Here is a 13,606-nt window from a genome sequence, read left to right as displayed (position 1 = left end):
CTCAGGGCTGAGAGGAAATGTCATTGCTGGCTATACAGGCCTCACGGAGCCATCAGATTTCAACAAAAATATCCTAATTTGTGTTCCAAAGATTAACGAAGGTCTTACGGGTGTGGAATGGCATGAAGGTGAGAAAAAAACATTAACATTTTCTAACATACCCTAGAAAAAAACATTACTGGTGTTCATTTTGAGACAAAACAGTGGTTTTGACATATTTTAAGATATGTTAGTGCAAGTTGCTTTCAGTTAAAAACATGCATTTTAGTCTAGGACTACCTTAAGCCTTATCCGTGAAACCAGGAGATAGTGTTACTGATTTAGCAGTCATGTTAATAGTTTTTCATTGATCTTAAGATATAATTTTATCTAGAAAATCATTTCTTATTATTTAACCATATTGCTAAGCAGTTGATAACTTTGACCGAGACTGCATCACCAAATGCAGTGTTTGACCGTTTCTGATCTGTGTTTCTTTCACAGCGACGGGTGTTAGAAGTTTGGAATTCTCTCTCAATATGTGTCCCCATCCTATTCCCCTCCAAACAGCGGGCAGTAGGGCAGAAAATGGGCAGGGATATTGCCTAGCGGCCATGGCTAACGCTGAAGATTGGCCTGGCTGCAGGAAGAGATGACATTCCCTGGGAATCACTGCCAGTATAATCCTAATGAGTTCTGCTCAAAGAGGAGAAACAGAGAGAGAGAGAGAAAAAAAAGTAGGAAGGGAGATGAGCGCTCACCACAGTGTAAAGCACGTATAAAGTGCAGAGGAACAAAAGCAAGTCATAAACAGTTATTGACAGATGTATGACACAATATATGGAACCTTTAGAATTTACTTCATAGTAATTCTTTTATCTCCTGCCATTTCAGGCAGGTGTTTCTTATGCGGACACAATACATGATCAGATTTAAGAGCACAGGCTCATGCTGGATTGGTTGACAATGTTTCAGAAGATTGTTTACATCAAACACCCAATATGATCGAGTCACCAGCAAAGTCCACATATGTTTCACAGTTTTACCAAATCAGATGGTTTTTTATTTACTATTTATAAGGATTCATGAGGAACATGTCAACTCTAACATGTCTGACATTGATGGAAACAATTTTAAATTTAATTTGTCCATCTGCATAATTGTTTTCCAGCTTAGCTGCTTTATTTAAAGGGAACCTATTATGCCCCTTTTATGTAAGTCTCTGGTGTCCACAGAATGTGTCTGTGAAGTTTCAACTCAAAATACCCTACAGATCTTTTATTATAGCTTGTAAAATATGCCCCTATTTAGGTGTGAGCAAAAACATGCCATTTTTGTGTGTGTCCCTTTAAATGCAAATGAGATGCTGATCCCGGCCCTCTTTCCAGAAGAGGGCGGAGCTTTAACAGCTCACGCTTTGGTTTCTCTATAACAACAAAGTTGTTGATGATTGTCAGTAACAGTGTTCAGCCTTACATTGATCAAACTGGAGTCAGACACTGATGAAAAGCCCCAGGAAAACGTTACAACTTATTTCTATAATGCAACTGGACGTTTCTGAATGGTTAGTGGATACATTTATGTAGTTCCTGTGGAGTTGTTTCAACTCATAGACTAGCATGTGCCGTCATGTTAATCTTTTGTGCAAATCCATGGTGAATTGACCCTCGTTTGTGAAGCAGTCCGGCGTAAAATGACGACATGGCAACAACACTCTACTACAACTCTTCCTCTTCTCTAAAGCAGCCCAACAAAGCCTCACCCCCTTTGTTGTGTGTTCCCGGGGACAGGGTTTATGTAAATTTTGGGGTTTGTGATGTCCCAAAACCCAGGAAGAAGCTTGTTGTATCGCATTAATATCTCCCTTTGCATTGAACTTTGAGCATCATAACTTTGCAGATGTTGTTTATGAACATGAAAAAGACAATTTCATCCCACATCACCTAAAAATCTTTAAAGGTATTTCTCAAAAAAATTAAAATTCGGTCACCATTTATTCACCCTCATGCCTATTTATCTTTATTTATTACGGAAGAGGATTAGGGCCAAGCAATAATAAAAAAATAAAACCATCTCGAGATTAAAGTTGTTAAATTTCGAGAAAAAAGTCGAAATAAAATGTTGAGAATAAAGTCATTAAATTACGAGAAAAAACTTGTTAAATTACGAGAACAAATTGGTTAAATTATGAGAAAAAAATTTTATCTCGACTTTTTTCTCGAAATTTAACGAGTTTTTTCTCGTAATTTAACGAGTTTATTCTCAACATTTTATCTCGACTTTTTTCTCGAAATTTAACAACTTTAATCTCGAGATGGTTTTATTTTTTTATTATTGCTTGGCCCTAATCCTCTTCCTTAATTTATTATGAGGAAAATAAAAGAAGAAATTTTGAGTAATGAACTGTTAATCAAATGACAAAGTCAATGTGGTCCAAAACAACTTTGGATTCCATTGATTTTTTTTTTTTTTTTTTCAAAATTGACTTTCAAAAATATCTTCTTTTATGTTCCACAGAAGAAAGTCATACAGGTTTAGAACGACATGGCGGATGACAGAATTTTAATTTTTAATGAACTACCCCTTTAGTTTTAATTTATGAGTCTGAAATCAATTTTAATCCTTATTTAGGCTCCATATAGAGTAGATTGACTTGTTAAAATATGTTAAAATAACTAGCCTTGACATATCCCTATTAAAATGATCTGAACGGACTGAGGAGCCATCAAATTAAAATACTCAACTAGACACACTTACATGTAGGGAACAATAAAGCAATAACGGAAATCTGCATCATTTAGTCTTGCCACAGTGCATGCTAGGAACCAAAGTACATCCCTACAGCATAATTGATTGTATAATTGAACTAGCAAAAGAAATCGAAACCTCATAATATTCTGTAGAAATGCCAGAAATGATTGACACTCTTTTTGTTTTAATAGTGCAAAATGCTGTTTTTGCTTGAGGTTAATGCAGTTGCAGGTGTAAAAGCATGGTCTTGTACGCCACAGTAAGCTGCGAGCACAGTGAACGTGGCTGTTCGGAGCAGCCCGGGACAGTATGTAGCTGTCAGCTCGTGTGCTGTATTATTGCTCGTGTTAGAGCAGCCACTTAGTCCAATGAGAGTGAATAATTGAGCGGAACAAGCCCTGAGACAAGACGGCATGCAAATGCCATGTCGGGGGACACGAGCGCCACACCGCACAATAAAATATGCTAAGTGGCAGGAGAGAGGGCCGCAGAGGATTGAGAGAGAGCGATAAAGAGCGACGGAGGGAGGGAGAGAGAGAGATAAATTATCTGTCGCTTAATGCGAAGCAACGCAACCAAATGAGCCGTGGTGAGGGTGAATTACACATAGTCAGCCCTCCTTTTTTCCACCGCTCCATCGTCATTATGTCAAAAGAGGAGGGAACAGGCGGAGGAGAGGAACGGTCAGAGATTATACAGATGCAGAGCTTGTTAGCGCAGCTGGGGTTCCGCTGGCAGGCGAGGGTAAATTATATGCGATAGATCAATGGTGCTTTTTCAGTCTAGGTGGTATATCAGACATGTGCGCACACGCAGACTAGCAGAAAAGCACTTTTTTAACACTTTCCGTTCATCTTGGTTGTTTTTGGGGGGGCTTTTATCTCTTTACAGTATTTGCTAGACTCAAACGTGCAACTCTCGCATGAGCACCACAGCTCAATGTGTCTGCAGCCCATGGGCGTACCACTAGGCCATAAGTCTACAACCTTTTCTGGTCTTTTCTTGGAGGCATAAAATTTAGAGCTGCGTTTTAATGTATATAGTACCATGTTAATGTATTCGCACATATTCACATTGCAAAGCCAATAAAACAAACATTGGTGTGCAGAGTCAAATAAAGAGTATTTGTACATTATATTTTAATTTTACTTGCATTTTAATGTGGAAGGGAACGGCTAAACTTTAAACTCCTAGTGGTGTTGAAAACATCTGCTCTAAGCCAAGTTTCTAGTTTAAAAATTAACATAAAACAGTATTTACAGCCTATTTTACTAGAATAATGTGACATTTTCAAATGAAAAATGGATATTAAAGTCAGGAAAATAAAAGGGCTGGACATTTTTTTGCTATTTTTAATGGACTGAATTAGCATAAAGGCAGTTCTATCCACCTTTTACTGCGTTTTAGATTATGGGAGGCTGGTTTGGGGAATTTCTACTTAAAAATACCGAAACAAGTCATTTTAAATCATCAGTTTGACCGAATTAACTGTAAAATTTCCTTCATGTTCTATTTTCAGATATCAGGAGAATAACTCAATGCTTGTTATTATAATGTGACATGGTATAACAAGAATATCTATGGCAAGAGCTCTTTTCAGTCATTGCATTCTTTTCCTCCTGATTATTTTCTTTTTTTTTTTCCTTTGTATTCTGCTGTAACGGCATGGAAAAAGACAACATATACTGAGCATCCGTGCTCTGTTCTCCCGATTTAATTTATGATAAACTTTTAAATGTCCTTTTAATGGTTGAAATGTGAGTAGAATAATGTCATCTCATTGTACCCAGTTTTTTGAAAATGCTTATTATTGCATTCATAGAGCAAACCTTACTCCCATAATTCTCGCAAAGCATCATGGCATAGAAAAAAGGTAGCACTACTCTCCTCCTGAAACACAGGAGGAATATATTTTACACTCGGTTGAAAATTAAGCAGCCTTGGTGATGTCACCTGAAAAGAGAAGCCATTTCTAAGGTGGGGGAAGTTATTATATTTTTATCACAAAGACAAACAGATTTGTCCTTCATGGAAGAATGTGCAATTATGAATCTTGCATAAGAAGATCAGTAACATTTCTGCCGGTAAAAAGTTTGGGGTCAATAAGATTTTTTAAAAAGAAATTAATACTTTTATTCAGCAAGGATGCATTAAATTAATCAAAACTGACAGTGGAGACATTTTTAATGTTACAAAAGATTTCTTTTTCAAACAAAACTTTCTATTCATCAAAGAATCCTGAAGGAAGTCACAGTTTCCAAAAAAGTGGCACAACTGTTTTCAACATATTTAGGATTACGGAGTAATGATGCTGAAAATTCAGATTTGCCGTCACAGGAATAAATATATTAAAATAGAAGAGTTATTTGAACTATTTTATAGCTTTGATTGTATTTATAATAAAATAAACACAGCCTTGGTGAACATAAGAGACTTCTTTCAAAAACAAAATCTTACTGACCCATTTGAGCGGTAGTGGCAGTTTTGATCTCATGGTGAGTAATATGTGTAAAAAAACTCGAAAAGGTTTTTTTTTTTTTTTTACACACTGTTACTTGACTCAAGCATTTCGATCTCCTGCATTAATGCATTGCATGAGTATAGTTTGTTGCTCTGGATGAAAGAAGTCTTGCGGTTCCACTGACATAAACCCTTGTTGTGTGTCGGGAGGAGGCGTCGAGTCCTTTTCTCCAGCGCTGTTGTTCTACATGCCTCATTGAAGCCGTGGCCTTGAGAGGTAAAACAGTACAGCTACAAAGGGTTACGGCCTTTGATCTGTGACAACTGGAGAAAGGGGGTGCAGAAGACCAGTGAAAAGGATTGTGGGAGGAGGGCATCCCTTATACTAGGACCAGAAATTATAAAGGTGTGTTTTATTAGGGGACGAGTGGTTAAGAGGCTACGTTATTAAGTCGGCCCTTCTCTGCATTTATACACACACAGTTCCTCTGGTCTTATGATAGATAATACAGTCAGTGGTGTGCACCAGCACACATAAAGGTACTCAGAGCCTGACCTTTAGAGAGGAGCAGAGAGCACATTTTGTGTGGGGGGCTTTCATGTGCACATACTTGTGTAGACTATGTACATTCAGCTAGGTTTGTGGTTCAGTGCAAGTGCTAATGTATGAGTGTGTGTATGTCTTTCAAGCCTCTCTCAAAAATAAAAAGGTTATACAGTCTATTTTCTCCACCCAGTACTAAGTAGCCCTCGATCCGATGAAATCTGAGGGCTTTGATACTCTGACACTGATGAGGTCCTCAGAGTGTATGAAGTGCTATAGTTTGATGTCTTGTTTTGTGAGGTACAAAGATTATGAGTGTGACTACACATTTTTTCCATGTCAATCACCTTTAATACTCTGTACCATATAAGATTATTTTTGTGCAAACATAAGTTGGTAGCACTTTATTTTACAGTCCTGTTCCCCATGTACATACTATGTACTTATTACAGAAATTATAATAACTAGGTACTAACCCAGAACCTACACCTAAACCTAAACTTAACCCTTGTAGTTAACTTATATTACTCAGTATTTTAATAGGTAACACTGTAAGTACATATAAGTACACGTACTGTAAAATAAAGTGCAACCCATAAATTAATATGCTTGAGTAAGTACACACACACACACTCATACTTGTATATGTGGTTTACGGGGACTCTCCATAGACATAATGGTTTTTATACTATACAAACTGTATATTTTATCCCCTTACACTACCCCTAACCCTAAACCTACCCATCACAGAAAACTGTCTGCATTTTTTGAATTTCAAAAAAACACTGTTTAGTATGTTTTTGAAGCCATTTGGTTTACGAGGACACGACACATCTGGACACATTTGTGTCCTCATAAACTATGTATACAAGAACACACACACACATATTTGGCAGCCATTTTTGAAATGCCTCTCGGGGAGCTATTTTAGTCATGCATGTACAGCTCCCACTGCTTTGAATGGAAAAACATTAAATTCTCTAAAGCTATACACCAAGATTGTGATTAAATTTCATATTTGAAATCCCCAGTAAAATCTAAAAACAATCAATTTTGTTTCTAAATACTCAAATCATGACCAAAAAAAAAAAAAAAGTGTTCACAAGTCTTTGTATTTCTAGAGTCTTTGGTTATGACTTTTGAAAAATTCAGCTTTCCCACCACCGAGATAAATTACATTTTTAAAATATGTGACCTGTGCTGGCAAAATGAGTCGGAATGCTAATTATGCAAAACAAGTGAAAAATGTCAGTTTCGGTCGAATTTGAGATGTTCACAAAGATTTGTTTATTAAGCCCTCGTCTAGAGATCCCAGTGCTCAAAATAGCAATTAAACATCTAAAAGTATCTTTCTTTGTATGTTTTCTGAGAGAGGTACCTTTCCATTGAAAAATGCTGTTTGGTACTGTTTTAAAGCTGCTGTCCATAACTTTTTTTGGTTAAAAATGATCCAAAATCAAATTTTGAGCAAGTACATACAGTAACCAGCCAGTGTTCAAAACTATCTCCTTACCTTAGCCCGATTCACAATGGTAAGCTTGTAATAATGTTTTTTAATCTGAATGGTACTGGTGGGTTTTCTTGGGAAAATCAAACATGCAGCCGTTCGTCTTTGCGCCATTATGTCATGTCTGTTTACATCAGGAAGGAGACCCAGATAGTAGGCTATAACGCATGACAAATTAACGTAAGAGATTAAACTGTACAGAAATTGAAATCTACAGGTAACGCTAATATACACTAAATACACATAGTCACGCAACGCTGATGTTGTTAACATTAACAATTTGAGAACAAAGTATAACAATAATAATAATTTCCATGGTTTGACGTGATCCGAGCTAAATGATTGTTAGATTTAATCACAACTGGTAGCGCAATTTATTGTAATGCTTTTTTTCTCAGTTGGTCGGAACAAAAGTGGCAGACATGTTACTTACTTGTTCAGATGACATATTATGGTCATACTTCCAAGATTACAATCTGTGATTCCGAAGTACAGTATTCACACTGGAGCGGTGACTGACAGCAAACAGATTCATTGTGCCGATGCACAACCCATGTAAAGATAATTCCACAAATAACTGCAATTGCAAGTTTCAAACAGAGATGGCAACAAAGAGACAAACTTACGGACTGCAGCTTTAATGCGCAGCATTCAAACTTTATGAATATTCATAGCAAATTCTCAATGGCATGAGTCTGTACCAATGAAATGTGATTTTTAAACTAATGCTAATGTTAAAAAAACGATCTTTCTCACGCTGACTGACAGATCCGAAACGTGCGCACAAAAATGAGTATTCACACAAACATTATCTGTTATGTCTTAAGTGAACATTTGGTTAACTGTTGGGGAAAAAAAAACATCTCATGTGTAACATTATATTAAATCCGTGTGATACAGTAGGTCTTAATACATATAGGCTGACTGTTTCATACGTTAAACAAACAATTGTGGTATCTTTCAAAAAAAAGTTGAATATATATTTTTTTTCTATATATATTTGGTTTTGACTTGGTGTGTGCCAAATTTGTTTTTAAGGTGTGGTGATTTGGTTTTGGACCCTTCAGAAAATTTAAACTCGATTTTTCTCTAAATTGATTTTGCTGACTCTATCGACTTCAAACAGGTCTAGCCCATTCTTTTTTTTTCTTTTTTTTTTTTTTTTTTTGTCATTTTTTGTCTCATAGATCATTTTGAAGGTATTTTAATAGAGAATGTGAAAATGTGCTCATTGTGACTAATTTTGCCAGCACGGGTCACATATATTAAAATAGAAAATTAAATAAATACAGCCGCAATGAGCAAAATACACTCTTTCAAAAACATTAATTTTACTCTAAACTTTTCAGTGGTTGTGTATGTGTGTATACAATTATTATAGCAGCACATTTAAATATTCTTAATTATTTGTTTTGTTTATTCAAGGATAGCAGAATAGATTATATATTGTTGATTACTCTGTGAATTGTTCAACCTGGATTTTATTTCTCTTTCCCTGCCATTTTTATAGATCATTGGTACGATCCCTCTGATGCCAAACTCTGTAGGACCTTCCAGCCAATCAGGGGGCGGCACTCCCTCCCTGCAGGTCCAGCCAATCACACCACAGCTGCTGACCAATGCACAGGGTCAGATTATAGCCACTGTGATTGGCAACCAGATCCTGCCAGTGATCAACACCCAGGGAATCACACTGTCACCCATTAAACCTGGGCAGCAGGTACGTAATGATGGTTTAAAACAATGATTTCAAAAACTACTGTAGAGTATTGATGTGAAATTATGTGAAGCTTAATATGCAATATGAAAACAAATGCAAATACCAGGAAATATGCATGATATATCCTAATAATCACATAGTAACCTATAATATACAGCATAATATAGCCAAAAACCTGTGTAAGACAAAGACAGAGATACTGTATGCTAGCAGAACCCAATAAAGCTCTCCAGTTGCACAGTAACACTATATTTCAAAGGCTTGAACCTATAATAATACATAACAATACTCAAATTTTAATACAAATCGTCTTCAAATAACAATGACCAAGCTCCTATATCAAATACTAATCAAGAAGGTAGTAAGAATACACAGTTAAAGAGCCTAACAACAGTGCAAAACAAAACAGACTATAGAGGCATGCATATTATCCCCCGTCCCAACCTATAATCTACAGCAGTCGGCTATAAAAGCATCTATAGGTCAACCTCATTTCTGTTAGAGCAACTCTGTGTCATATTTACTGGAACCTTTGATCACGGACGTAAACGCAGTAATGCATTTGTAATAATGTTTATGGATTTGTCTGCGTTTCAAATTGACTTCTGAACATTTTCATGCAGCGATAATATATGGCTGTCAAACACGGTGGCGGCAGAGAGATCCACCGAAGCTCGGTAATTCTCACAGACCTGTCGACAGTTCTGACAGTGTGTGCAACACTACTGACATCTCTCAGTATTCAAAGAAAAACACACTCGCGCACAAACACACAGAGGAGAATTAATAGTGCAAGAGAACAGCAGAAAGAGCCAACCCACTTTTAGACAGATGAGACGCTTGTTTCTTGAAGAGTGGAGATGCACCATCTACAAGAGGCGCTCGATGGTGCATAAAACATGAAAATGTATGGTGCCGCAGTCATGCCACATTGCCCATAATGATGACTCATATTGTAGCCACATAATTTTGATTTCTGGGCTCAGTAAATATGTGTGTTTTCCTGTTTGTGTTAAGGTTTTGGTGCTAAATAGCCAGACGCTGTCGTTTCTTTTGTGTATTTGAAAGTATCTGACAGCTGTGTTCAAAGAGAAATTGCATGGGGAGTGAATGCAACCTCTAGCATCTCCAACAGTCTGCATCTCTCATCTCTAATAAACAGGCATACAAGTATACGTTTGCTCGTTCTAATAAACAGACTCAACAGTTTTACCAAGTAAACTACCACACGACAAAAATCTTTTGTCTCTTGTAACCCAAATAGCCTCTTTATTTTATTCTCTGTAGTTTTGTAGTTTCATGTTCAGATTTCATGTTCAAAATTGTGATGCTTTCTGAATAGTGTGTCCATACATGCAGAGAATAACCTAATATATAACACACACAAACATACACACACAGACACGCACCATTATAGTGGTGAAAATAACACCACTAAAAAATCGTCTAAACGGTCTATATTAATACTGTTATATACTGTAATACTTTTGGACAGAGAACCATCTTAAAAACTAGTTTCTTATTAGCAGTGATGGGAATAACTACGTTATAAATAAACAGTGTTACTTATGGCGTTACTTTTTTATACTCATAATGGACGTGCCTGGAGAGAGAATGCACATTTCATTCGGATTACATAATCAGAGAGTTTTGAATTATTTTGTTTAGAAGTAGACATTTCAAGCTTTCTATGGATATATTTCTCACGTCTGTGAGGCAAGCAGCCCATACGCTGAGTTTCGGTTCATTTAGCCTATAAGACACGCTCCAGTTCACGTGCAAGTGATCACGCCGGCGCCTCCATGTCATGATTAAATTGTCTGCTATATTTGCTTCTTATTTATTCAATCCAGGCAATTGGTTGATGCAACATTGATTAAAATTAAGAAACAAATTTTACAAAATGAAATTCACTTAAAAGAAAGGCTTTCTACAAAACTTAATGAAGTGGTCAAAATCATGTCTGACCCATCCGTGTCTCCCGATATATTGCGCATCTTATGATGTATTCTATCTTACTCATGCTGTTCACTTTTCATAATCAAATAGATGAATTTAAAACATAACAGGACTATTTAAACATAAATATGAAACTACGTTTTCTTTAATGGCTACCCACACATAGTACAGTACAGAGAAATTTCATGTCGTGAGCAAGAGCGGATCATGAGTCATGAGTCGGATCAAGCATTTATTTTTTTAGACTTATATTCAATATTGGGGGCATCCAAGTTATTTGACATATTTGATTTTTTATTTTTTTATTTTTTAACAAAGCAATAGTTACTTTCCCTGGTAATTAGTTACTTTTATAATGATGTAACTCAGTTACTAACTTAGTTACTATTTGTGATAAGTAACTTATTGCTTTTTTATAGTAATGTGCCCAACACTGCTTATTAGCATGCATATTACTAGAATATTAGCTATTTATTAGTACTTATTAAGCAATTATTAATGCTTTATTCTGCATGACCTTATTCTACATTCTTAATCCTACCCAATACCTAAACTTAACAACTACTTAATAACTATAAGCAGTAAATTGGGAGTTTATTGAGGGAAAAGTCGTAGTTAATAGTTTATATGTGTTCCCTATACTAAAGTGCTACTAAATATATTTTATGTATAAATTATACAGTACTGTGCAAAAGTCTTAGGCACGTCAGTATTTTCACCCCCCAAAAAAGGTTTTAAGCTAGTTATTTATATCTTTTGCTGTAGTGTGTCAATAGGAAATATCCGTTCACATTTCCAAACATTCATTTTGCCATTAATTGTAATAATCTAGTGAGATTTTTGAATACACAAGGGGTCTGACAACAGCCGGTGCTCCACACAGTGATCTGATCTCACCATCATCGAATCTGTCTGTGATTACATGCAGAAACAGATGAAACTGAGACAAACTAAATCCAGGAGAACTGTGGCCGTGTCTCTAAGATGCTTGAAGAAACCTGCCTGCAAAGTTACAGTACTGTGAAGAGTTTTAGGCACTTGTGTAAAAATGCTGTTTGTCCAGGTACAATTGTCCAGGTACACTTGGGCATCATTTTTCAGGTAGCTTTGGAGGCAGGTTTCTTAAAATCTCTTGGAGACACGGCCACAGTTATTCTGGATTTGGTTTGTCTCAGTTTCATATGTTTCTTCATGTAATCACAGACAGATTTGATGATGGTGAGCTCTGATCTCCATGTGGAGATCCACTGGCTGTTATCAGTCTTATTGTGTACCTTTTTTGGGGGGTGAAAATACTGACTTGCCTAAGACTTTTGCACAGTACTGTAGAGAAATTTATTATTGCATGGAGTGCTATTTACAATAGGAAAACTGGATGGGGACAATCCGTAAATGTTGAAATGCTCATTGTTTCAATAGAATAACCACAAGACTTAAACAATATGTGTTTTAACACAATTTTAGCATGAAAATATCAGTTATTAACCTTTTCTGTGTGAAATTATATCCATTTTTACTGCTTCTTTGCAATTACAAACACTCGAATACTCAAATTGAATACTCTCCTGTAGTATGTGAAAAACAGTATGGCAACAGAGTATGTGTCCAAATGCATAGTATTCGAAAAACAGTAGGAGAAACAGTGACAGTAACAACATAGCAGATTTTCATACCCATATTCATACTATATCGAACATACTTTTTTAATGGCAAATGTATGCGATTTTGGACACACCAAAATATTGTGAAATGCGTTACCCCCAAAACTGATTATAAATGTCTTTACTGGCACTTTTTATCAACTTAACATGTCTTTGGTGAACAACATTATCAATTTCTTTAAAAAAAAATACTTACTGACCGCACTGACCACACAGTAGTCGTGTATATTGTGTTCTCATATGTGTGTGTGTGTGTGTGTGTGTGTGTGTGTGCAACTAAACGTGTGTTTTTCCACAGCTGCCACAGGCCGGCCAGACTTCACAGGCTCCTCCAGTTTCTCAGCCAAGTCTGCTCCGTATGCCCCACAGCCAGAGCCCCCTCCGCCAGGCCTCTTCCTCCTCCTCAACATCATCATCCTCATCCTCGGCCCTCAGCGTTGGCCAGCTAGTCAGCAGTGAGTGTGCACTGTATCTCTACATGTTAGCTGAATCACTTTTACTACACATAAACACTTTACAATGAGTTTACTCAGGTAAATGGTTGATACGTTTTTAGATGTTTTCATATAAGTGTTAACGAAAATATGCTGCTTTTTCATTCTGTTTTTATCAGATTTTAGTTGATTCTGTCGTCTAGCTGACCAAACTGTAGACCTAATTCATGGAAGGTTGTTTAGAATGGCTTCGGCCTCCAAAAGCACCACATATAAATCACTTCCTCCAGCCTGTCAGAGCCACGGCAGCCCTTTTAAAAACTGTTTTACTTAGATAAATTCTCATTTGTCATAGCCAATTGGCCTAAAACCATCTGCAGTGGAGTTTTTAAATTCAATAAACAGGAAGTTGCCATTGATCAACTTGCTGTGGATATAACCAATGGACTTTGGTTGTGTTTTCATTTTTTCCCCTTTTTTGTATCGTTCAAAACATACACAATACCTTTAGCATTCTCTATTCATTTCATCAGTTTACCGCTGCAGTGCAGCTCTCCATGCCAGATTGTGTTTGTCGCGATGTCCTTGGCT

At 36.6% G+C, this 13,606-nt stretch overlaps 1 protein-coding gene across 6 annotated transcripts in view; it reads left to right on the top strand.

The window, feature by feature from the left end:
• The window catches only part of pou6f2 (POU class 6 homeobox 2), a 157,139-nt gene that overhangs the window by 133,131 nt on the left and 10,402 nt on the right, over positions 1 to 13,606 (top strand). For all 6 annotated transcript variants that reach the window (XM_048174776.1, XM_048174779.1, XM_048174777.1 and 3 more), the window contains 2 exons: positions 8,752 to 8,961; positions 12,880 to 13,036. In XM_048174776.1, the coding sequence (XP_048030733.1) occupies positions 8,752 to 8,961; positions 12,880 to 13,036 (367 nt within the window). The remainder of the gene's footprint in view (positions 1 to 8,751; positions 8,962 to 12,879; positions 13,037 to 13,606) is intronic.

Source organism: Megalobrama amblycephala, linkage group LG22, assembly GCF_018812025.1.
Source record: "Megalobrama amblycephala isolate DHTTF-2021 linkage group LG22, ASM1881202v1, whole genome shotgun sequence".
NCBI classification, from domain to species: Eukaryota; Metazoa; Chordata; class Actinopteri; order Cypriniformes; family Xenocyprididae; genus Megalobrama; species Megalobrama amblycephala.
Note: the sequence above shows the minus strand (reverse complement) of the source record. Positions and strands in the feature narration are given on the sequence as shown.